General features: G+C 34.5%; 1 protein-coding gene across 1 annotated transcript; it reads left to right on the top strand.

Moving 5' to 3' along the window:
* Positions 1-200: 200 nt before the first annotated feature.
* On the top strand, positions 201-27,517 carry LOC113502881. The gene is made up of 2 exons (XM_026884620.1): positions 201-610; positions 26,330-27,517. The coding sequence occupies exons 1-2, from the start codon at positions 605-607 to the stop codon at positions 27,317-27,319; spliced, it is 996 nt and encodes a 331-aa protein (XP_026740421.1). The 5' UTR covers positions 201-604; the 3' UTR covers positions 27,320-27,517.
* The last annotated feature ends 46 nt before the right edge of the window (positions 27,518-27,563 follow it).

The following is a 27,563-nucleotide window of genomic DNA, read 5'->3' as shown; positions in this document are numbered from 1 at the left end:
ACTAAAAAAACACCTCAGCGTTGTCCCTAAAATGCCACTTTTGTCGAAAATTGAAAGTGGTCAAGGATATTTTGCTAACAAAAAAAAATAACTTGAAATAAATTGTTGGTAAGACTACGGCATTTGGGTTTGATTTCCTTGAAAACACATTAAATGATTTAAAAACGATTATGACTTTTAGAAAAACACAATAAGTATTTTACTGTTGTTTAAGTTGCCAATTAATTCAGTACCTAGGAACTAAAGCCTAGAGCTGGAACTTTACAAGACGTAGATGTACTTACTTTATCACAAATAAGTTGTACTGCCAAGTTAAAAATGCAAAAATAATGATGTAAGTACCTAGGCTTCAACAACTGTACCTAACAGTCTAAAACCAACCAATAGGCGGGCTAAAATCGCGGTCGTTTGAGAAAGTTATGTTTTTTTTAACCGACGCGCGGCAGTCTCCGTTCCGCAGCTACGCAGCGCGCATGCGCGTCGACTATCAAACCACAATACCGGTTCCGTAATTATTAACCTAGTACTAAAATTCTTTTGAAGAAAGTCTGTGTTTAGTGATTTATGTTAATGTAACACTGAGGGATATTGGAAAAATATAACAATGAACGTAAGTTGATTATTTTATTTTTTTACTTTCAGATTTTCACTATTGTTAATTCGGAATGTTTTATCTGGCTGTTATTGTTATACCTTTGCTTGAATGAGTTTAATTTTCATCAAATCTTTGTGTTATAGTTATTTTGTATAATCTGCATTTTAAAATTAATTTTAGAAATATTTTGGGATGTTATTGCCGGTATTTAATGTCTTAAAGTCAATGCATACAAAAACTAGTTTATCGACGAGCTACCTATTATCTTGGTCAATAAAAAGAAAAAGAAGTGCATTGAGGCCGTTGTCCTTTGGAACCGTTTACTCTGAACGAACTCTACAAAATGTTTTAACGAATAAATAGATAATTTTGTTACCTACGTTTCGAATCGTGACTTATTTGAAAAAAGTTAAGCATTGAAAGATTTCCTGAGCTAAAGTGCTTTTAACATAGTACTTCATACATAATTAAAAAAATATTTCCCGCTTTTAATGGTTAGGTAGTTTTTCCAGTTAAAATCAGTTAAATTAATGACAGACATAAAACAGTTTATTATAATAGTTTATTTACTATTGTAAGGTTTATTATACGACTTCAACAATAAACGTGTTTAGCAAAAAACAAGTGAAAGTATCGTTGGAAAATCATAAACAACTTTTACCTACTTTTATTTTTATTCAACAGTCTTGAATTAAACAAGTTCTTGAATAAGCAAATAAGTTTCAAACATATTATGATAATTTCAGAGATCAATTAAAACTCTATAAAATTAAATTATCGACCATTACCTAACCATAATTGTTATCCAATGGGATCGTCTAACTAAAGCAATTGGCTTCCTGTTGATAAGGCTGCGTAAAACATACCTAAACTTTATTATATTATTTATTGCCCTTGTGAATTATTCCGCAACTCTAATTGTGCGATACGCGCCAGCTTCTAAATCACTATGCATTGTACTCTAACGTTTTAATCAAATCAATCAATCAATCAATCAGCCAATCATAGTCCACTGCTGGACATAGGCCTCTCCCAATTTACGCCACAACACCCGGTCCTCCGCCTTCCGCATCCAGTCCCCTCCAACGTTTTAATACTATACAAAAAATATTCATTCTTGAAATATCTTAATAAAAGGCCAGGAAAAATTACAACTCTTGATAGTACACCATATGCATACATAAAGCCACGAAAACCGCCTGTTTAGACCACATTATAACGATCTAAATTATCATTTAAAATTCTACAAGTTGTATAGTTCCTAATACCGATATTAATATCTATTTTGTCCAAAGTATGCTTATACAACCAGTTCTGCGCTATTCATGTCAGGTGCCCGGTACACTAAGGCTATTCAGCTCATAAGTGATAAAAAACTAGATCATCTCAGTTTAAGATGAGTTTTTGTTGTCAGGGTGTTTCATGAGAGGCAGCGTATATGAGGTACAGACTTACTGACATATCTTATTAATGTGAACAGCTAATTCGAGTTGTTGAACTTGAAAAATCTAAAAGAAATGTTTTTATGAAACAATATTCTAATCGAATCTAATCTATTATTTTAACCATCCTGCTTTACGTATTGGGCCGTTCGCACCTGCTACATGAAAACATGACATAATGCCACATAAAACTTAATTTGGTCTCAATTGTTATGTAGGTAAACTGTAAAAGGAGCGTAATTAAACCACACCTTAATTGATTTCATCGGTAACACTTAAAAAAAGCAACCGAACTTTTTCGTTACGTTATTGACTTTCACATGTCATAAACTGGCTTTATCAGCTGTTGTGTTTCGGCCATTTTGTTTTACTGCCCATCAATCAATGCTATTGTAGAATACTCGCAAATCATACAATGTTTTTGAACGATTATCATTTTATGTGGCTTTGCAAGGGATTCTATTTCAATGAAGCACCAGGATTCTTGTCAATCTTTATTTTAATTATAACTTAATAAACAACAAAAAATAATCCTTACTTATATGACATGTAGGTATTCTTTCTTGGGATCCAAACTAATTTTGCGTGTGATCTGCCTGAATGAAAGTGGCAAGTCTTAACAAAATAATTGTTTCAGCAGTTTAGGTGCTATAAGAGACAAAGCTTGCGTTTTTAATATCATGTAACGCCGCTTTTGAAAAAAGGAGAGTAGGCTGTTCGTGTTATACTGAGTTCATAATATGTGCTCTATCGACACATATTCAGGAAATTGATAAAACTTGTAGCTAATCTGTTTATCATCACGTAAAACTTAACAAAAGTAAATATGTACGTAGTATTGTAATATAATATCTAGATCTAATTGACTGACACGTTTAGAACGTGTCAGTAAAAATCTGACGCTTAAAGTCGGTAAACTTAACATTAAAACAACAGGAAAAACACACACGGAACTATTTTTAATACGGATTTTTGCCAAAAAACATTGGTCTAAATATCTACGAATAGACGAACTCGCGTGACCTGTCTAGTTTTTTTTAGAAAAATATTGACATTTGAATAGAACATTTCAAGTCAATGATGAATCATTGATTTGAAGAGCCTTGAGCTTTTCAACCATTTCCGGAAATGTATTCGTTAAGATACTTAAGCTAGTCCACTTCATATCCTCGTCACAACCTCTTGAAACCAGGATTAAAATCAAAATCAATCAAATTTTTATTTTATACACTTATATAGGTATTTTTCCCGGTACTTTTAAAACTATACAGTAATGACTCTTGGTCCACAGTTTGAAAATGTTATTCCTAAGGAAAAGATCAGTTCTTTTACGGTATACTCTATGATGATAACAAATAATTAATAAGTAAATAGTATTGTTACCTTCACATAGTTGCCATTATAAAGAAAGCATATCTAATAGATACTAATAAATAAATTTATTTATAAGAAAGTAATGGCAAAAGTGCGTCAAATGATTCTGCATTAAAAGACACACTTAGCAATACTTTTTCTTTACCTTTGCCCTATAAGTTTATTAACATTATTTCACCAATTAAATTGTAAACTTTTGTGTCAACGAAAGTCTCCATAATAATGGACTTACGCTTAAAACTTTCTGCAAAACCAGTCAGGTTAGTAATAACGTTAAAATTAACAGAGAAACCGTTATGTTGGACCATTAACAGTTGAAAACTTGCAATTATGAACAGCATTAAAAGCTTGTTAACATTAAAACTGCGTGCAAATTGAACTTGACAAATTAAATGCGTAGTAAATAGTTGTATTTATATTAAAAGAGAAGGAAACGCATTTAAAACAATATTAATAAAGATAAGAGTTTTTTGTATCTTTATAGTACTTTTTGGACCTTCGGTAGGTATCAGAGTTTAACCCTTAGTTTTCGGTCCTGGATAAAAACCTCCTTGGAATATTGTCAGGTGAGCTTATTTCAGACGACTTTCCCATTAACCGTTTCTTAGCAACTGATGTTGAACTCTGTAACATGCAAGTAAAATCGAAAAAACATTTGTAGGGTTCGACTCCACGGATTTTTTAACTCGGCAGTCCAACGGTCCGACCACTAGCCTATCAATGCTAAAAACAGGAAGATTTACTTATGTTTCAACAAAAGAGTATTTAATAAAACGCCGTAAACCACCTGTCTATCCATCTGTGTGCATCAGTTACGCTGGTCGGGCTGAGCCGTGAAAGCTAATAAAAACAATTACCATTGAAGGATTAATTACAGGCCTTTCATAGAAGTGGCACAATTACATGTGTAACAAACAAACGTAACATTTTGTAACACACACAAAAACTGGGATTAACTCATTGTAGGTACTTCCTCGTACAAACAACCCCACAGCTTTGGGCAACGATAACTCCTTATTTCGATCACGATAAAGTCGGATTTCGTGTTTAATTGAGAATTTGGATTCGTGGTCGACTGTATTACAACAAGTAAGCCTTATTTCTAAAGCTGTAGAGTCGAGTTTCGTATCTCTCTATCTTTGACTTTACACCTTATACCCTAAATCGATGAGTTATACAATACAGATGTAATAGGATAAAAACTCAGTACTTTGGGAAGTGAATGCTTACGCGATAGACTGTGAACCGAACGATTATACCGTAATGTTAAACGATTATCGATTACCATCAAGTTTTTATCGATTTATTACGCGCTTTAGTATTGAGACATTAGCGTAGTTATCGATATGGGTATATACTGAAGCACTAGTATCGATAAATAAAGTTTATGCCCCTATTAGCGACGTGATGTTATAGCCTTCGAGTAGATGCAGAAGTAAATATATCTGCTATCCAAAACCTTGTTATACATATAGAGGATTAGTATATGTATAATATTACACGTACTTATTTTATCACTAACTTATATTTTCCCCGCACAGAAACAATTATGATGATTCAGAAAGTTGCAATCTCGTATGACGTCACTTATCAGTACACTGTTAGACCTGTTAGTGTTTACCGACAAGTGACGTTATAAGCTCCCACTTCCATACTTTTCACCATCTAGAGTACTACAACCAGCATCTCGTCACAATAGTCAGTCTTAGCTTCGTCCCCGTGGGTAGAAGATATAAGTTATGATTTATACCTGCCCGGTTTTTTTTCATATTTTCCATTGTATCTTAGCTCCTATTAGTCGCAGCGTGATGGTTTATAGCCTAAAGCCTTCCTCGACGAATGGTCTATTCAACACTAAAATATTTTTTCAATATGGACCAGTAGTTTCTGAGATTAGCGCGTTCAAACAAACAAACAAACTCTTCAGCTTTATATATTAGTATAGATAACAGCTGTCCTAAAATTTCAGCTACCGAAAAAGATTTAATATATTCTTGCGAAAGTGTTTACTTGTACAAATAATACAGTGTGTTGCTATGTCAAGAGCACGTACGGCCTAAATGGAACTCTGTATTATACAGCCTTACAAATAGTTTTAAATAGCCTTGTCACAAGTCGAAGTTTCTGTAGGGACATTCAATGCATCAATGATTTTATCGATTTTATACTCGATAAACGTCAACTGTCAATACAATGTTATTGCAGATTTTAGTTTTCAATTTGTTTTGTAGCATTTGATATGAAATATGTCCCTTTAAAATACTTTAAACGTCCCATTTCTGGCGTGTGACCTTTTTTTAAGAATGAACCAGCATTTATCATCACTTTTGATTGCTAACCAGTTCGATATTGAAGATTCCTTTTCGATTCCTACTCAATACTTTATTTACTATCATAATAAGTTTCTAAATAATACTCTTGCAACTATGAAGAAATGTACCTATTGTTTGCCATCTTGCTTCCGCAACTACAATAGACTTAGCTACTCTATTAGGGTCCCGAATTATTTGTATCCCCTCTGACCCTGATAAGATGTAGAATTTAGTTCTGGTTCTAATATTTCTATAAGCTAAGCACGCCTCAGTACAATCTTCAGCTTGTGTTAAGCTATCGTCGTAAACTTCTTACATGATAATAGACCACAAGGCTGAATCGATCGTGACCCGCTTACTTCACAGATTTCTTTGTAGTGGTCTGTGACGTCACTTTGCACGAATATCCTCATGTCACGATTAGAATACCAAGTTATATTATGATACTAAGAGACAATTTAATTGGGAAGTTTTGGATCGAACTTCCTAAAAATTTAAACAAGACTGTTTTTATTGAATGATGAGACTACATTGTAATAAAAAAATTATTTTATAATTATTCTTCGACCAATAAACTCTATATATATAGAACTATATCTCTATAACAACAGATATCGCTTTTAGCGATAAGACCGCCATTGTACCCTAACACTGTATGTATTAAGAATCACTGCTGTAATTCCATGGTGTACAATAAAGAATATTCTAATCTAATCTAACTCTATACTTAATCACATTCTTTGACTTAAATATGTATTAGTCATCGAAATTTCAAGTAGGTATTTATTAAATATTTTCCAGATCAAAACTTTTCAAAGTTGATCTAAAGTCTAATTTTGTCCAGTTAGTATGTTGATAATATTATATGAAGGGAATACTACAATCAACTTAAGATACATAATTATTATTAATTTATATCTATATCATATTATATCTTAATGAACAATAGTTCATTCTTAAAATTACCTAACATTCTCAGCCCACGGTAGATGAAACAGACATAATGCCATATTTACATTAATAAAGAGAAAATGGTCGTTTGATACAATGACATTCCTAATGTATTATATTTTCTCTTTATTTTTATAATTTCCCGCTGTAAATTTATAAATAGAATAGCTTCGAGTTGTTTTTGTTTTTAAATCTAATGTCATCATAGACGACATGTTTTGTGACCATAGAGGTCAATAGAAAGTTTTGTTATAAAACCTTTTTTGTCTTAGCGCCATTCAAACGAAACTGGGTTATTAATCGTTTTACCCAAATAAGGTTCAAGATAAAAAAAAATTGCCCACAGGGTCCGTTAAATTACACTACTGTACCTACTATGAATTTATTTAGCTTATCTTCTAAATAAATTCATAGTATAAACATAAAGATATCTTTAAATAATCTGCAAAGATGCCTTCCTGTCAAGTAGGCAGAAAGGTACTTAGGAACAATTGATTTTTACATCCTTAGCCTGACGAGTAAATAGTTCTTAAATACCTGGTACCAGTCCCATAAAACCGAACACAACTTCAAATTGTCTGAGAAGAAACACTCGTACCAGCTACGAACATTACAATTAGCGCGTGCAAAGGTCGCTCACTCCTTCATCGCTTCCGAATCCAAACGTGATCCGCATCCGACATCCGATTTCTATTGTTAAATGAACGAACCATTGTTTATTTCAAGTCTTAAACAATATTGATGGCTAAAGTATGGCTTAAAACAATTAAAACAAGGCTACAAAGTACACCTATAGGAAGTTTATGAAATATTTAAATGAAATATGGAATTAAATGGAAGTTTAATTAATTATTAAATTTCACATTCCTTTTTGTGCGGAATTCGGAAGGTTTTTGTGGTTTTTAAGTAATAATTTTAACAAAACATTGTTTCTTTTTAAAGATGGAATGCAAAACATTTTAATATGGCAATATGCATTAAAACAATATGAGTTTACATTCAAGAACAAAATCTATATTTTTTACGAAATATTCAGTGTTGCCATCATTATCTCCGAAAAGTTATTCGTGGGAAAAATCGCCAGGAATGAATTAATCTAGATTTTAATCTTTCTGGTCTAAAAACTAGTGTGAAATACAAACATTGCGTAACTCTTCTCATACATTGTTACGCCCTAATAATCAATCTGATAATTACTAAATTGTTTGTCACCAAAATAGCTATTATACTGTTCGTTTATTTTACTCACTCAAAATCACTACTCGCTGTTCAATAGATAAATGCTTTTTAAGTACATTGCAATAGTAAAAGGTATAAAAAGTAGAGATTTAATTTGAGTCTTATATGTAGAGTCTCGTACTCTACATATAAGAATTAAATTAAATCTCAAAAACAAAAAGCAAAGCTTCGCAATTTTCACATATTTTCTTATTTTTTGTACCTACTCCTGCCTCTCATATATTTTATGATTGCAGAAACTGTTTACTATAATACATACTTTAAAATATTTCCGATTACAGTGTGACATCTGTTATTATATGACGAAATTCTTCCTTTCCTTGTTTCCACATTACAGTGAGAGTGTACACACAAGGAAATCGCGAATATCGTATTAGTCTGCAATGCCGTGACTGGCAGTCAACGATAGTCACCGATTAATTGTGCAACCGATGTAGGTCTAATATTAACCAGTATAGGACCTATAATCGATTGCATAAAGTGAATGTGCAACATTGTCAAACCTTTCAACCGTGTAGTTGACAGTTAGCCGTTTCTCTTTTCAAATGACGGACAAAGGACTTTTGGGCTGCACCTGTGCCTTGTTTTAAAAATAGTATCAGTTTTTGTCTATGAAGGCGGCCATTTTGGTTGGACGGAGATTTACTTGAATAGATTCGAACGAAAGTTAGAGAAAAAAAAACAATTAAACATAAAAAGTACTGAAACAAGAACGCACCATTTCATTTACGCAATTTCTTGAGATAAAGAAAAGACTAGCTTATCGTTCTACATAAAAGAGAAAATTGTTTTCAGTCATCCATCAGTCAACCATTGAAACGCGGTCTTTGGTGTGCTGTGTCCAAGATAAGTATTTAGCACGTCAAAGTAGATCACTAATTGTGGATATCTCTGCCATTTTTGTATGAAGTCCAATACAAACACTCGATAAAAACTAAACTTCCCAACTTACTCCATTACTTCTATTTACACATCCTAGTAATCTGAGGGAATCTAATTATTACATAAATAAAGTCATTGCAGAACACAAGTCATAACATTCTGTTAAAGATTTCGCAATAACTTCTAAACTATTCAAGATATAAACTGGTCTGATATTACTTAACCAAAACAGATTTATGTAGCAATATGAATCGGACCCGTTCCTCGGTCCACGGAAGCCAATGAAGGCAAACTAGTGAAGGGCCAAACGCCTAGTGTTACCAACGCTCAAATACTATTTATTTAGTACCTACCTGCATATTTTATTAGCTAATAAATAATGCCAGCTTTTATGTCCTACTGGGTAAACATATAATATTATCACGGATTAAATTGATGTAGATTCATCACCACGATTGCTTGAAACGGTTTTGAGGTAGATTCAGTTGGCCCAGTGGACTGTGGAGTCTAAATAATTCGATAGATAGTACGTATAACTTTGAAAAAGTCACACTAAATAATTGAATCGGAACCTGCAACCTCGTAAATAAATCTGATAATTGTACCACAAGGCCATCACGAGGTTTGACGCAATAGACAGCGTGCAAATTCGAGCAACAACTTTTAAATAATCATTTAATGTCTGTTTAAAAAAAATCCAAAGAAAGAAGTTAATTAAACAAATACTCTTTCTAGCTCATAACGAAACACCTTTCATATTTCTCATAATTCTAGACCATCATCTCAGGAAGTTGAATAATCTGTGCAAACAATAACATATCTTAAATTACGCCTGAGTTTTTTTCCCACATTTTATACGTAATTTCCGTAAGACAATTGGGGTGAACTGTAAGAATTTTACTTTCTATTATTAGGGCTATCTAATCTCCATCGTGCTGTGTGAATTACGTCTTCACCTGTAGGAGTGTGAACCGAAGAATAAGACAGCGCACATCAGAGCTTAGACCATCATTTTGCTTTCTCAAGCGCTACATTCTTACAGTAAGCGGTAACTGTACGGTGTCGTATTTCTTACTTTTAGAAATAACTGGCAGTATACCGGAACTTTCATAGAGACCTGGTGCTCTATTTTGCCTGAGCCTTCCGACCCCTAACCTCCTTGAACCGCTGTCGTGTTTTTTAACGACTCCCTCACACATTTTAACCCTTATTTCGCAGAGGTTTCATTAACATTCAACTCCCACACAAGCGCCGATCAAATGCGTCCTATGCGTCGATCAAAGTCGCGTCACATCGCATACATTGGGTTTATCTAGGCCGTCCGTGCATTTCCACAAGTTCCAGTTTCATAATCGATAATTAAGGCGGGAGTGCATAAAAATTGAAGGCCTTCAAGTATGTTATAATTATTATCTCAATCATAAACCTTAACAGTCGCATTAGTATCGGGTACTTTTGAGTACATTTAGAAACTCCATGTGTATTCATTAATCCCATTCATTTCTGAATACTTAGGTCATTGTTTCTATCGAAATGAAAGATTGAATTGTTGAATTCTACATAAGTCGAAGAAACATTGACATTTCTTCATGAATCTCTTTCTCAAGGAACTAAAAATAGTTGGTAGTTGATCAACATTGCTTGCAGTTTCAGTTACATGTTTCAACAAATTCAAGCAATTATTCCAGTCACAAAAAACAGCTGTAAATTGTCAACTCAATTAAAGAATTCTAAGCAAGTGTTTTTGTCAAGTAAAAATCTAACAACATTACTCATTAATTACCTGTCACTTGTCAACTAACACGTGAACTAAAACAAAAGTGACAGTTACATGTTTAAATCAATTTAATATAAGTGACAAATTGGTTTTACCAAAATTAATGGATTTTCTTGCCGGTTCTTTTCATTGGGAAGGAATTTTTTAACCGTGTATCTAGAGTTATTGTTGTAACGTTCTAAAATTGCCTGTACAACAGCCTACTTAAAATAAAACCTTTAGATTTGATTGTTTGTGGCTTCGTAATGTGGCTTAGATGGTGGGCCACCATTATTCTCACAATAAGATGTCTAATTACTGCACATTAAGATTAAAAAATGAATAACAATATTGCTTCGAAGCGTATTACAAGTTTTACCACCTCTTAAAGTGTGCAAAAATTACAGTTGATTAAAAAGAGTCCCACTTTAAATAAAAGACCCTTCTCTCTAAACCTGTTGAAAGAGTTAGCTTTGTTTACACTGTAGGTACCGTAGCAAAATTACTGTTATTGTAATGAATAAATAATGGAGCTTTGCAATGTCAACATAGATTGAACCTTAGTACTTATGTCAAGCCATTCTCCTTAAAAGGTCAGAGACAACGCCCTTGCGAACTGTGTCGCCATTCACAAGAAAGTATTAACTGAACTCGGAAATGTTAGTACCACTTGTTCAAATAAATGCATAAACAATATGAAGAAAAAAAACTGCAGTCCCCTTCTACTACGAAGACTTACGTACTAAATTAACCTCAAAAAGCAGTGCCCAATATTGCAAACCAATCGAAAAGAAAAGTACCAAATTTGACATAAATACATAAAATATACATTCTATTTAAGATAGATGCCTGTCATTTTACATAGCCACTAATTATCAGTTGTCTACCAAGCACCTACATTTCTAACATCGTGAGGCAATGGTATTGCGAAGAGAAATCCTAAGTACTAGGTTTCTCATAAAACCTGCCAAGACACATCTAAAACATTCAAGACTTAGACGCTAATAGGCTGTAATCATTTAGAAATTAAATGAGGGTCGTTTATTCTCTAATAAATATCTTTAAATTAAACCGTTTTTTTTATTTCAAATTTTAAAAGTATATTACAAATAAATAAAATAATTTTAACAATATTAAGACACTTAATCGGACACTAGAAAATATGAATTCTATTTTTAAAAGTTAAAAAACAAAACTTTCACTCTCGAAAATTACTTTCGATTTGATTTCGTTGTCAAGAATATAAAAAAAAAAACAACTTTTGGTCACGACTGTCGAGCGCATTCGATTTTGTTTTGAAATCAGATTTTTGGTGCTTTGCTTCCAAATACAATAAAACAAAATGGCAGCCATGTTTTTGACCTCTAGAAGTTACAAAAACTAAATCTGAGGAAAGTAAAGAAAGTTGTAAACAATTTAATGAGGTTGGTTTATGTCATTATAAAACTAACCGGTATTTTTATAATCCACAGTTATTAGCATATTTGACATTTTGTAGGAGGCACTGTAGTTGTCAACAATCTGCTTACTATATTTTTTTTAAACTCAAAAGTCTAGCACTGATTTGCGATGTGACAGTTGGTACCGAAGAATAATAATAGCTCGTACAGATTCCTACTTATTTATTATAGTAGCTTTATTTAGGTAGATATAAGGTGTCGGTTCACGCACACCTATATTTAAAGGTATCGCTCGACTTATTTTGGACCGAATCAGAGTCCTTACAATTTAATGAGCTGACGCGAATCATGAGTCGAAGTACCTTATTTGTTTTAGTTGAATAAAAAAGCAAAGTGAGTAGGTATAAGAATATAATTAGTGTAACACCAGACGGATTAAATAACCTCGTCATTTGAGCATTGAAATGTATTTCCATTTATTATACGCATTACACAGAGCTGGAATCAATATATAAATATTCAGGAACGGCTATGAGACGAACACCCTTTAAGAATCATCCTGTAAGTTGTATACAGCCATAAGGAACCCGAGTTTTTTTTTTAATGTATCGTGTCATTCGGTAAAATTGTTTTTCGAACCTGCCAAAGATATTATTAAATATTTAAAAACAAACCTTTCTAAAAAAAAAATACAATGTATTCATTTTTTATTTTTATCAGCATATCTAATAAATTAAATCCGATTGATTAGTCAACTCATTACTTAGTTTACATTTTACCTATTTGGAAAAATATAACTCAAAGATTACTTATTATTAGACTAAAGAAGTGCGTATTACAAAAGCAATAAGTATTTAATTTTTCCGTGCCTTGAAGTACCGTGGAGGTAGTAATTACATAATTAAAACAACGATTGATTTAACAATTTATTCAGCCGCAGGAAGTCGAAATTCAAGTGCGTGGTGAACAGCGAAGCGCAATTTATCATGTTCAATGCATGTAACCTCTTTTATAACTTAAAAGTAACAATGTATCATTTTTTCCACATTCGAATAGGGATGATCCCTATTCGAATGTGGAAAATGTACTGAACTGGGTATAAAAAGAAAAAATCTCATTAGTCCCTCAGTTAGATAATTGAAAAGTATGAGACACGTATTTTTTCCGTTTTCAGAAAAACTAGAATTGACAAAGATTAACTGCTTTAAAGTTTAGGAGAGGGGGCTTGTGACTTAACGATAGAGTATAATTTATACTCAATCGTGACGTCACGCGTAAGTTTCATTCACTGTAATTTGGTAAATTTATGTTTGCGGGACAAATAAAAAAATACGTATCCATTATTATACAAAATACTACAAGACGGACACTGCAAAAAAAAATTGTCGTCATCCCTATTATGGACTACCAATTTATACAACGGTGGGCTTATTTTATTGGGAACCGCGTAAAATAAGGTTTTTTAAAACCGTCCCCAATTCAACCAAAATATTTTTCGTTTTAAAAATAACCGGCCTTTACGTATACAATTTCGTTATCTAAATCATTAACCTCCTTAGCAAACGGTTTTAATTAGTTGACAGATAAGAATCCTGTGATTTACTTTTGTCCTTTGCATAGTTTAACTAAAAATTACTTAGCAGTAAGGACTGCGTTCGTGCCGAAAAATTTTAGGAATAGTTGGAACAACTATCGGATGTTGTGGCTTAACGAGGATACCGCTTAACTTTAATAAGCAAATGCCATTTTTTTTTTGGTTAAGTTAGTCCTCACCTCATGGACAACCTCCTTTGCTAAAGCGCCTAGACAAGAAGAACCTGTTAAAAAATTCAACTGCATAGCTGCTGTATTGGATGGAAGGAAAGAGAGCGACGTCTTAGTAATCTGGTCCCGTTTTTACCCTTTGGGTACGGAACCCTAAAACAGTGTGGTATAGGCCACGTAGTAGCAGTCTTTCAGCTAATTTATTTAAATACAACTTTCATCGGATCAGTTTTACGTCACGGACGAAAATTTCCTCAAACGATTAATGCTAGTGTTTATAGCCATAAACTTTCACTTAGTTGTCAGATAGCATTCTTATGGCTCGTAGGACCCGTTACACAAGTACCCTTTACTTTCGCTCCTATTTTGTTTAATTCAATAATTAACACTCTGAGTGAACGACACGATGTTGTGTCACTTAAGGGAAGGGACTGTTGCCTATATTCTTATCGATGAAATATCGATTTCGCATTTCTTTACGTTTTTTTTTGCCAAATTGTACACTGTATTTTGCCGAAATTTATGTTTTTTTTCTTAATTCAATTAAAACTATTTTTTTGATGTTACTCATTTTTAATTAAAATCACCTCTTTATTCAACAGCATTATGATAGCTTGAATAACTTATCTATTGTTAATTGTTTATCGTAACAACTGACAATTCCTAAGTTTCAGTAGCAGAATGTATAATGATAACAGATTAGCATTAAATTGTTCGAATAAATAGTGTCAGTAGGAAATCAGGAAGGATAGCACAGAACACGCATGTCACATTATGCCGGCGACAACAAAATTGTTAACAATTTTGTATAAATACATGAAATACTTGATACTTCAAGTGTAACGAATGAAAATATGGTAAGACATAACGTATAAAGACTTTGCAAACTGTATTACTGAAATAAATATAAGCATCAACATGTAACAGCTGTATCTTACTAATATATTATTATAAATGTGAAATTTGTTTGCTACTCTTTCACGTAAACTACTTGACGGATTTAGACGAAGTTTAAAACTCAGATAATTTATAACCTGGATTAACACCTAGGAGTTTTTCAGTTTTCGTTCCCGTGGGGACAGTTATACATTCGTATATACTGGAATAATGACTTGGTAATTTTTTAAATGTTTATTAATCTTTACATACCATTTGACAGTCATATATGTAGCATAATACTTAAGGGTTACTTTTTGTATGTGAAAGTAAAACAATGTTATCGATTTCGTTGACTATTAAAGGCGTTACGCCTTTTTCCTGAGTATCCGAATACTGGCGAATACCGACAACCTTTGTTTCCAACAACGCGTCTCTACGAAAAAATTCGTAGAGACGCCATTTAAATAAAAATATTTAAATGGCGGTTATTATTTACAAACATAATAGTCGATTACGAATAATTTAAGAAGACAGACCCTAAGTGGTACATGTTACTAAATACAGAGAAAGTGTCATCACGTATTAACATTGTCAATTGTGTGACACACGATTTGATTAGAGCTTAAGAGAGAATGGGTGACGCAAAAACGCGTGCCTTAAAAGCTATTAGCACAAGTACATTGTGATGAGACTTAAAATCGACTATTTCGACATTATCCTGTGCTAAATAGTATGCAATCTTGTCTAATGGTTTCGGCGAGACTCTTAATAGTTCTAAGAGTAACTAGTTCATTTAAAAGAACCTTAATACCGTAAATGAACTGCAATTCCAAGATAATTGGAACCTTATATTAAAAATAAATTCTATTGCTGAGTGCCGTTTTTATTTCGTCATTTAGTGCACTCGCACACGGGAAGAAACAATTTTTATATCTAATTAAGTAGCACAAGTTTTATCAACTTTAGCAGCTTAGCAAATCTTATAAATTCAAAATCAAAACTTTTTATTTCAGTTTTCAGGCACTAAACGTTACAATAATGACTCTAGTCTCACTAATTCTGCGGTTCTAAAACATCATTCCTATGTAAAAGACCAGCAGGAAACTCAACAGACGTTGAAATCAAACTTTTATATCGTGCGTTTATTTATATTATTGTAAATAGCTTCCAACAGGTAAAGAGATAAAGCATTATGAGCTACATTACAGTAATGTCTTCCTATTCTACATACACACAACTCTCCATATTTACATTATTGCTAACCACCATCATTGAGGCAAATCTCTCATACTCAGCCAAATGGCCTTCCCTATTACATGCCGGTTAAACATAATGGCGAATATCGCTTAATAACATAACAATAGACCGAAAGTTCCGTTGCGCATCTCCCAAGGCAGTTTCACTTTCATTTGCGATTCTTTTCACGAAATCGAAAAACGCTCGCGTGCATACTAATCGACTACCGATGGCGATCGTTGAGTCCAGCGGTAGACTGTACAGCACTATTTCCCAGCGGCCATTAAGTTCCTTGTTTCGAAATTTGAAAATGTTTCGAGAGTGTTCGAACTCACGAATTGGTGACATTTTTTTATTTTTTTTTATGATTAAAGCAACAATTTAAGCATGGCAAGTAATGCACGTTAGCGTATTTGGTTTTGGCAAAGATTACACCAACGAAGTTAATGATATCACGACTTGGTTGATTACGAAAGTAGTCATATTTTTATTCTTAAATTGAATAATGCTATAATCCGTCCTGTTATGCTAAAGCATGACTTACTATAATTTTAGGCAATGTCCATTTCTCTTCACAACACGTATTTCTACAATTACTCATATGTTTTATTGCTAATGAATCACGCGCACAATAATTCACACGAAAGTACCGACACATCTATTGTTACCAAATTAAATATTGTCTGTCTCCTTGACTCACGGTTTAACTTGCACCTCACGTTCACGACCTGTCGTTGCTAAACAAACAATTGACTGTGGCAACACTGGAAAATTGGTTCGGTTAGTTTCGGCAATATTCATTAATTATTCCCGCCATTCGTTGTAATTTTTGAGGTTAAGAATTAAGAACAGTATGCATGCAACAGTTTCAGGTCCGAGAAAAAAGGAACCCTATTGCCAAGGCACCGTTGTCTGTCTGTGATCAGGTGGATTGTCATGAATCGTGATAGCTAGACAGGTGAACAAACTATACAAGAAATGGGTGTTGAGCAACGGTTTGTAAGGTCATAATCTTGATAAGTGACCAATTTTTATTTATTATATATGAGCGAAACCTTCTACGCTGCGAGTTTGACTAACGCTAAAACCTTTTAAAACAGTACCTACTAACATCAATAATTATAATGTAACAACCATGGTTATTTGCTTAACTCTCGCTTTAGCGTCGTTTGCTCTCTTATCAACAACACTTTGTTCTATTTTGAAATGCATTTGTAATTTTAAGCATTATTCTTGCATGTTGATGGAGTAAATTCGTATGCATGTAATGCATTTGATTCTTGTTTGTTTAGGTTAATGAGGAGATATAGGGCATAGGAAATTTATTTAAAATAGTTAAATGGATTATCATTACCGATTACCGATATGGTATGGAACTATCAGTGATCCAGTCCAACTCGTCATCATCATCATCATCATCAGCCATCAGCCCATATTCGTCCACTGCTGGACAAAGGCCTCCCCAATCGCACGCCATCGAGATCTATCTTGGGCTAGTCGCATCCAGTTTTTTTTTGTGTCGGGGGATCCTCATGGACACCCGCTCTCTCGGGAGAGGACGGGTAGTGTCAGACTCTACACTAAACCTAACCGCCTTGTGACATCTGCCGCGTTTGGCACCGACACGTGAAGTTGCATTGCATTTCTACTTACTGACCATCTTGCGCAGATCATCACTGTACCGTGCTGCGTCTAACTCAACTCGTATTCGCAACAAATCGCTCTAGATTATTCATAGCATAACGAAAGAACGTGAACGTTATTCACAATTCTTTGGTTGCTTTGACCATTAAATTATGTAACCAGTAAATAAACAAATCAGCGGGCGTATCAGCTCTATACAATATAACAACCATTGCAGGTACGAATTGAAATCAAATGTGTAATAACAAATTTAATCATGTTTTGCAACGTCAATAAACCATAATTCAGTATTCGGAATCCATTTCAATCGCTTATTGTTCCCTTTAACTCGACTCGTTGAATGCGATGTCACCTGATTTACAAAATGGCGGTCAACGCTGTAAGGGTCGTTGCGCACGCGCTACCGGTCACAACCTTAAAACTCTGCCGCACATTTGCTGTATTTTTATCCATTTTAATGAGAGAAGTTCAATATTACGGATAGTCCACGCAGTACCTAGTATGCAAGAGCTGTCTGCAAAAAGAAGAATCAGCTACAGAATTGTTCCTGGAACCGGGAAGGAATTTTCGGCAAACTGGATTCTCTTTAAGAAGTCTGCGATCATCACAGCAGATTTGGGATATCTGGGCTGACCGCCTCATAAAATCACCCTATACGCAATTTGAAAATTCGGAGCCTAAGTGCAGAATAGGGAGCTCATCACTAAATATCAGGGAGAACCGAGCAGCGTCGTTTTATCAGCTCCTGCTGTGCGGGAGAGCCCATTCAGATTACATGAAAGCTACAATAAATATTCCGGAGGCCGTGTTTTGTATTTGTGACCGGTGCACGGTGCAGCGGTGGCTTATGTGTGGCGACCCTAAAGAGGACGCATTACATTCATTAATTCAGGACCGCATACAGTTTCATAAAGTAGGTTTATGTAACGCATTGTGACATATTAGGCAATAGCTGTGTGCTGTAAAATAATTGATCCTGATATGGAATAATCAACCTTATGTACCTCAATTTGTTCAATGTTACAATTTTAATGGAAAGCTTCAATGTTACTGTAGCTTTCCTTATAATGTATGGACTTAAACAAAAGATAACAGCGACTCCTTAGTTTCGACATTTTTCTCAGGGTCAGATAGGAAATGTCGGCTTAAAACGTTCTCAAAAGTAGACATGTAAAAATGATGAGGAAGGCTGAGATATCCCTTGTTTACCGTCTTTGCTTTCCAGTGATTTAGATTTATTATTCCTATTTACAGTCCCTGTGGCCTGTATGAAACCCCGTTTACGTTAATATTTCCCACAAAAGTATAAAAAATACTTTCATTTTATGAGTTTACATAAAGCATTATTCTAGTAATACTTTAACACACAAACTATTATTTCTTAAACCTGTGAAAATCAGCGATCGTTTAACAACAAACCTGCGTTCTCAACATCCTTGAAAAGTCTACAAAAACTACAAAGTAATCATGGCTATTTATAAAATCACACATGATAGAAACTTGGGTGATAAAACATGCGATTGTAGACAATACTGAGTCTCAAGTTCCCACAAAAATTTCGATACAATAGTCTGTATTAAAACACGGGAGATCAGCGATTATGGACCACAGACAGTCCCAAGCCGTGTAATAATTGTGTAAATATTTTTAGTTGTTTTATTGAGAGCGAAGGAGGTTATGCAATTGATTCGAGTTGGCTGTTACAAAGTTGTACCAAGCATCTTGTTGTTTACTATTGATTTATTCCTTGAGGTTTAATCCTTGAGGTACCTACCAACCTTAAACTAAAAGTCTTTCTTATACAACTAATTCTGATTTAGATCTATAAACCAGGTCTCAAATAAGTTCTCTAAACCCATTTGAAATGGGAGCGGCAGAACCATTAATCATTATATCCTTTTGGGTAAAACTTGAGACTACTGTCTCTCTCTCTGTCACCAGGCAGTATCTCATGAACCGTGATAACTAGACAGCTGTAATTTTTACAGGTGGTGTATTTTTGTTACTACTGTAAAAAAAACTAGATTATGCTTAAAAGAAAGGTCGAGATTAAGTGAGTAAGTGACTAATTCAGTTTGTAAATTAGTTTTCCTTTGTCCTCTTTTTACGGAACCCTTCACGGCGCAAATCTGGTTCGAACTTTTAATCACCAACGACAACTTCAAAAAATTCACACCGTACTGATTGTATTTCATCAAAATATGTGACAACAACAGCAAATTACTTCACACCAGCTACAGAACTTACATAACCGCATTCATCTTTAATCTTAAAGCTAAGACAAGAAGCAATTAATACTTTCTCAAGTAAGTACTTAGACGTTGCGTCACCAATAATAATGGCGGCAAAACATTGCTCTACTAAATCACGTGTTTTTAGGTCACGGTTTAAACTGACTATGGGAAGATTCTGACAAAGGCCTATAAAAAGAAACAATGTATTATCTGCATACTTAATGAGTCGTGATAGATTTGCTGTGAGTACCTTTGAGATGAGAACACGTTCTTTTAGACATAAATTTCGATGGAACAGAGTGCTGAGGTAAGCGGTTTTTTTAGTAATTAAAGTACGATTGGGTTCTGTACAAGATGATTTTGATAATTACTAGAGCGAAAGCTCAATATACATGAATCATTTCATCTTCGTCTAATTTTATAAGGCTTTTATTAAATCCCTTGCATGTGTCTTGTCCCTTATGTCTTATACTTCTGACTTTTATAATTTCTAACGCGTTAACTTGAGGGAAAAGGGAGGAGTCTTTGAAAGTTATTTTACAGATTAAGGAAATTCTTCAGTAATTTAACCTATGATTACTTTTATTAAAAGTTTGGCTTGTGGAATTTACAACCAACGTTAATAGAAGTCTTTGAAGCAAGAACATAATTTTGGAGCCGTCTGTAGATTGATGCATTTCAATGACTACTGAGTTATGACGTAGGTATGAGCCAGTATTAGAAGCGGTTTTGTTAATGGCTGGTACAGATACTTGACTAATATACTGATATTGACCCCAATGTGTGTATAACAATATTTATGAGGGCATTAGGTTATTTTTAGATAATTAATTGGATGACCTAGTGGTTTACATTATACACGGACTCATTCACAGTTCCCACCAGAAACCAGCTTCCCCTTGATACATCCTTCATATTCTGCCTTTCCGCGGTACGGACTCATAAAGGAAAATAAAAATGGAACTATATGGTTTGAAGCTGAAGGGAACAATTATGCACATAGATTTTAAATGCTTTCTGCATTTCAATACGATCTTTAATAACTAGACCTACACTTACACACTTTCTTATAACGACCAAAAGATAAGAGAAAAACAAATCCACGAAAAAGGCGTCAATTTAAATCAAGATCCAAAACACGCACAAAATAAAACTCGTGAATTTAAAAAAGTAGGAAAGATGTTCTATGCAAATGATCTACCGGTATTGTACGATCGAACTTGCGATTTGTAATCCGGTATTCGCACGAATCCTGTGTTTTCATTACATTACTATTCAACTGATTCAATGTCACGAGTTCACGACCGTAGGCACTGTCGTAGCCAAAAGTCTTAAGAAAAATGGTGATCAAAATTACTAATCGAAAAAAAAAGTAGATAGAATGTTTAAAGTAGTTTAAACGTGTTTAAGTTCTGCTTAAGTCAGGCTAGTGGTAAGACTACAGAAATGTCGAGTCTAAGGCACATACCGACTTCTAGTTGGTACATTGTGTGCGTTTCGAAAATAAATTGCACAGCTTCTTCATCATGTGGCTAGTTTGTTATGGAGATAGCTGGTATTTTTGATTAACATATACACCGTGATTTTTTAGTCGTCTTACAAAAGCAGTTCAGTTCATGTATCCAATAACTAGAACACGTTCATGATAAAAAAAATAGGTATTTATGAGATTTGAATGAATTTAAAATGCAATTTTTATTCAATATTATGATGCAATTCGTATTTTTTTTAAAACACAGAGCCTGTTGCGGGCGCGGTCCAAGCTTTGTAACAATGGTGAGGGGGCGGGCGGCGGCGTTTTTATCATTTTTAAGAGTATATTTCAGATTTCTCTTGTTTATTTTTTCTTCGTACTCATTATCTAAGTTGATGATAAAAAAAAAATCGCGCCTACGGGTATTTTACCTCGGATACATGAACTGGGCTGGTTTTGTAAGACGACTAAAAAATCACTGTGTATATAAGCTACTTTTTATCCGACTGTGTTATAGGAGGGTAATGTATTTGCAGCTATAACTGACATCACAGCGAGTGAAGCACAGACCATGAGCTAATGGACCATAAATTAACTAAATAATAAAAAAGAAAACAGATAACTCAAGTTTAGGTCCTAGGATTTAGTCAACCATTTTGTTTCTCACTGTACTACGTAATGAAAGATGCAATCTCATTAGGAATGTGTTTGATAGAGTGTTGATGTAATTCATATTTAATTATAGCTAGTGATGCCATTGCCCGGTATCGACATCGGAAACCGAATAAGGATTAGTCTAGACTATGTTCCAAGTTTTTAAAGGCTTCTAATTAAGAAAGTTTCATGATGACTTATGAATTTACTTATATACTTTATTGCTGTAATTTATCAAAATATATTTAAGAAAAAATAATTCACAATTATGTACAACATTTTAAATATTCAACCTGAACCCACATTCTTAATTTTCAACCACAGGACCAAGTCCCAAAAATCTATATGTCGCATGTAATTCAAATCGATTACGAACTGAAGTAAACGTAACTCAGAGATATCTAATAAAAGTGTCTTTACAACCTCATTACAATATGATTCACATCACTATCGTACGGTTAGGTGCATGTTTACTGTTTATTTATATCATAATTCATAAGCTATTAAAATGTCGTTAACCCAGCCCGAGATTTGCACTGTAAACGGTTTTAAAATAAGAACATTGACCATGATTTATTCAAGTAGGCCATCTTTGTTTTGTTTCGTTTTAATTTAATTTAGGTGTTTTTTAATACTTGGTTTTGGATTCATTTAAATTGATTATGACATTGTGTTCGATATCGAATCGCGAATTATTTTCCTTAGATGGGTAAAGTATCTATTATCTGTACATAATTTTATTTTTTGTCATTTGGTATGAATAAAACATTGAAGCAGTGTTAATTATACATATTGATACATGTATTCCACTTTTTTCTTAAATTATGACAGTCTGCAACGTAGCCGCTTAGTTCCGTTAGGTACTTATTCACAGATGCTTTAAGCTTCCGTCGCAATAATTAAATACAATTGCATGCACATTTTCATACAATAGGCCGATGTTAGATAATAACCATTAAGTACATAGTTAATACAGCGATTACTCTGTGAATAATTGTATAATTAAAACGTTTATTGGGATAAAACACACCATCCATGTTCAATAACTGAATTAACCTCATTTTTAAGCAGCTTTAAAGGAAAGCGAATTGTACAATAGCTCGTAATTAAGTACGGATATTAATAATAGTGGATGCCGGAACTAATCTAGTTTATTCATAAATCACAATATAAATCGTTATTTGGGTACCTGTATAAGTGCCTTATTGCATAAACTTTTTTTTCCGGCTGTTTGCGATTTGTTATTGCCAATGTTATAAGCTGGGAAAAAGTTTGAAAATAAATGCAGTATTTAAATTTAAAATTAGAAAATAGAACAATGTTTGTAGACAATATTCCTAAGTATTGTCTATAAATGTAATATTGTACTAAAAATAATTTCTGTCGTGACTTCGTGAGTAGGTATTAATGTCACAAAAATGCTTTTGACATTCAGTTTTATGTAAGGAATGCAAGAAATGAAAACACGCGTCAAAAATATCAAGCTTAAATTAACATGCATTCATTTATTAACTTCACCATTAGAACAGAAGTCCAGTAAGTTAAAATACAATTCGCTCCGTTAACTTTCTTACAAATAGGTTGCTACCAACTGCCAACCTATTTTTTAGATAAAAAAAAACATCCAAAAATTAATCATCCAATTTGATCGCCAGCGACCGTAAACAAAACAGATTATGGATAGCGAAAGTAATCCATTATTTAGGTAAATGATCTATATCGTGACGTAAATTTGTGTAATAAATAAATAGCGTAAATAATGGCGACCGAGACGATGTCTTAAGCATTTTAAGTTGGTTTCCGTCGTCTGTGGTTTTCCGCGTCAATTTTCTCGCGGATTTTCAAAGTTGTCTATGATACTAACTAGGTCTTTGCTTTTTAATCGAAATTTTATAAAAAAACATTTAACAACTTGATAACTAATTGTTTAGTTGTTAAACAACATTTTGAGCTTAAAACTGCCTTTGCCCAAGAATGCCCAAGATTATATTAGGTTCGGATTCTAGTGTTATCGGATTTAATTGATACCCCCTTTAACATGGAGACACTACAATCGACCGCGCAACCCATTTCACTATTCTTAGATACTAGCCCAGTAGCTCATTATAAGACTTTCATAAAATTGATGATTTAAATCTATCAAACCGGATGGCTACTTGCCGACGATTCTTCATCACTTCATTCATTATAATTATTTAATTAAACACCCATTATGTCTTAAACCGAACGGCTTATAAAATATTTGACGTAAGATTTGAAGTAAGATTAAAAAAAAACCACTGCATTCCAGGCAAAGGTATGAAATTGTCGGTTCAATTACTTTTACTGCATTATTACACAAAGACCATGCAAACAGCGATCATTAGCTTGATAAGTGCAACTCTACACGAGTTCTTACGACAGAGAAATTTAAATACAGGTATTGTTCACTTAAATATTGTATTATTAATCATTATTATGGTTCAATTAGCGATAATATCGTAAAGTTTTTATCATTGGCAAAAATCACTGAAAATAGTTTCTAATATAACTATAATTTAGAAGAGATAATTCGTCATGCCCAAACTAATTGAAGTTTGGTCTTCACAATAATGTTTTTCTTTTTTTAACCTAGGAATAACGGAACTAGGGCCCCACTGCCCGTCTGTAGTTTATCCGTCTGAATCTCATAAACCATGATACCTAGTCAAACCGTTAAAATTTGAATGTATAATCATAAAATATCCAGTTTACCTAAGAAATTGTTGGTTTATTTTTAATTTGATTTTCTTTAACCTCTTTCTCTTTGTACCGAACACAGTGTCACTAGTACATCTGACCTTTTTTGTTTGAGAGTTGAACTATATTTAGTGCTTGCTTCAAAAAATGTACGTGATTGTGTGTGATCTGCAACTGTGATGACATATCACGACTCAGGGCCATAGTTCAGCCGTGACAGAAAATATTCATTTAACAATCCACACATATAAACGTGATAATCTGGTAACATTGTTTGATAAAGTCGTCCGCATGAAGCGGTAAATGCTGACAACAGCGAAACTTTCACGAAGTGTTAGCACGGATGATTTTCTACGAGTTTATGTCAACGACCACTTACAAGATGATGTTATTATTTTGTAATGGCGGACCCGCACTCACTTTTTAGGTTGGTAAAGAATTTTACTTAAGTTTAAGATTAAAACATGCACAAAATAATAGCTCGCTTTCAGTAAGTTAATTTTCAAAACTAGTGCAATAAGTTCGGAGACCCAAACCTTAGAGAGTATGTAATTATTATACCAGCCCATATTCCATAGCTGGGAATAGGCCTCTTCTCATATAAGGAAGGCTTGAGCATTGATCACCAGCTGCGGCTTTAAAATACCATTATTTGAAATTTCCAACGATTCTTTATTTCACACTTTTGTCAGTGGTGTCGAAGGATTTTTGAGAACGTCCAAATAAACTTAAAAAAATGCTCAAAAGTTTTTTGCCGCTTTTGGGATCGTCTGCACCTCGTACATACAAATTTGATGCATAGCATAGATCCGCAAAGCCATCACCATAACCTCAGAAACTACCGCCTTTTGATAGCTGTAAAGCTAAAAGCCCTTCTGCTAGATGTTAGAAATGTTTTAAAACATCAACTACACGTCAAACTACTTATTTCTCAGTAACTACTCACTACTCAGTAACGTGTAGTTACGACTTTTCTTTTAGACCGCTCTTACACCGTCTATTGTTATAATTGGCTCATTTCTACTTGCAGTTGCAATGCATGTTCTAAAAATAAACCTAGTTTAACCGCTTGTGGCGTAACGTAACGGAATATTTAATTCGAAATAGCATTTTTTTATGTCCTTACTCTGAAAGAAACAAAGAGATCTTTATGTGAAGTTTTGATTATGGTATCAAACGATATTAAGCTCTCCGTAATTTAAGATTTCAGGATTATAATGTTCACATTGTCGCCAGAAAGCTTTTTTATTGGTGCCATATTGTTTACAGTTTGCAAACGAGAGACGTAGCTCTGTGGAATGCTTTTTTTAAAGGCACATCCTCACAAAAAGGCATTAATTAAGAATATTGTAATTACCACGCAGGTTTTTATCTATAATAGAGTTACTGCTGTAATCAAAGGCAGTTACTACAATAAACACATTACGAAAGTCTTTCATTATCTCCCAGGCTGTCAAATTATACAAGTCACATGTAAAGAAAAATAACCGATTTCATTTTCGATACTTGGGCGTCAAATGTGAACAATACAAATGCTCTGTATACACTCATTAGGAAACACATTTTAACAAGAAAGTGCGATATCGCTAACTGTTTGCAATCAGTTTCGTTGGAAAATGCCGCAACACATTAGCAAAAGTTGCGATTAGGTATTATGTGTAAAACTGTTTTTACTGTATGTCGTAAAAGTACTGCACGCACTAAGCAACGTGAAAGACGTAAATTGTGAAACATACCTTTATACATCGCCCTAATATGAGTATTTTCCGTTTCAGATCATCTGGTGCTTCACAGTACTAGCGATCACTTGGCGCACAGCGAGCGGTCACGGGAGACTCATCGAGCCTCCATCGCGCGCCTCCGCCTGGCGCTACGGCTTCGACACGCCCCACAACTACAACGACCATGAGCTCTACTGCGGGGGCTTCTCCAGGCAGTGGAACAAGAATGACGGCAAGTGCGGCGTCTGCGGCGACGCCTGGGACGCCCCCACCCCCAGGGCCCACGAGCTCGGAGGCCGCTTCGGCAAAGGCGTCATCGTCCGGAAATACGCGCCAAAGGACAGCATCGTCATCAAAGTAGAGCTCACCGCAAACCACAACGGATTCTTCGAGTTCAGAGTCTGCGAGGAACCAAAATCAACTACCCAAGACTGCTTAGATAAATACGTTCTGAAATTAGATGGAAGAGACGGAACCAAATTCTATCCGAAAGATGGCAATAAGATCTACGAAATGAAGTACAAGCTGCCCGAGGGCTTGGAATGCTCCCATTGTGTGATGCAATGGAGATACATCGCTGGAAACAACTGGGGTTCGTGTGGAAATGGAACGGAGGCCGTGGGCTGTGGGCCGCAGGAGGAATTCAGAGCATGCGCAGACATAGCCATAGGAGAGCGCTTCGCCACCACCACCAGGCGCCCCAGACCGCCATACGTGCCGCCCAGCAGGAGGCCCACTGTGCCGACCCCGGAGGAGTCTACTGGAAGCTCATGGTACGGCTTCGTGGTCGCTATCGTCACGTTGCTCGTTGCCGTTGGCGTTCTAGCAGCAATATACCTGTATTACTACAGAGGAGGCATGAGGATCAAGAACCTTCTGAAGTCGAAGGTCCCCCCACCTGCGCCCGTACCCCCACCAAGACACAAGAGGGCGTCCCTCTCAAGAGAACAGCCGCCAGAACTGACGACGCCTAAAGTGGGATGGAACGTAGACGGGCGTCCGTCAGAGTCAGGCTTTGAAACTGTAGATTTAAGGGCTAAGTGATAGACGTAAAGAGGCTATAGAATGTAAGCTGGAAACCTAAGCTGCCTTTACCTAGTGATATGAAGTCTTTTGACTGATTTACGTAGAAAACAATGTCGACGCTCAGTCGAATGTTAGGTAATTATCGTACTGCTTATTTAGGTTATTATTAATTTTGTAAAATAAAGTTATTTATGTTAAATTAAATGTTACGATTGATGTTTTGATTTTATTTACCCTTAAAACGAAAACAATATCATAAAGC

Source organism: Trichoplusia ni, chromosome 18, assembly GCF_003590095.1.
Source record: "Trichoplusia ni isolate ovarian cell line Hi5 chromosome 18, tn1, whole genome shotgun sequence".
In the NCBI taxonomy this organism is placed as follows: Eukaryota; Metazoa; Arthropoda; class Insecta; order Lepidoptera; family Noctuidae; genus Trichoplusia; species Trichoplusia ni.
Note: the sequence above shows the minus strand (reverse complement) of the source record. Positions and strands in the feature narration are given on the sequence as shown.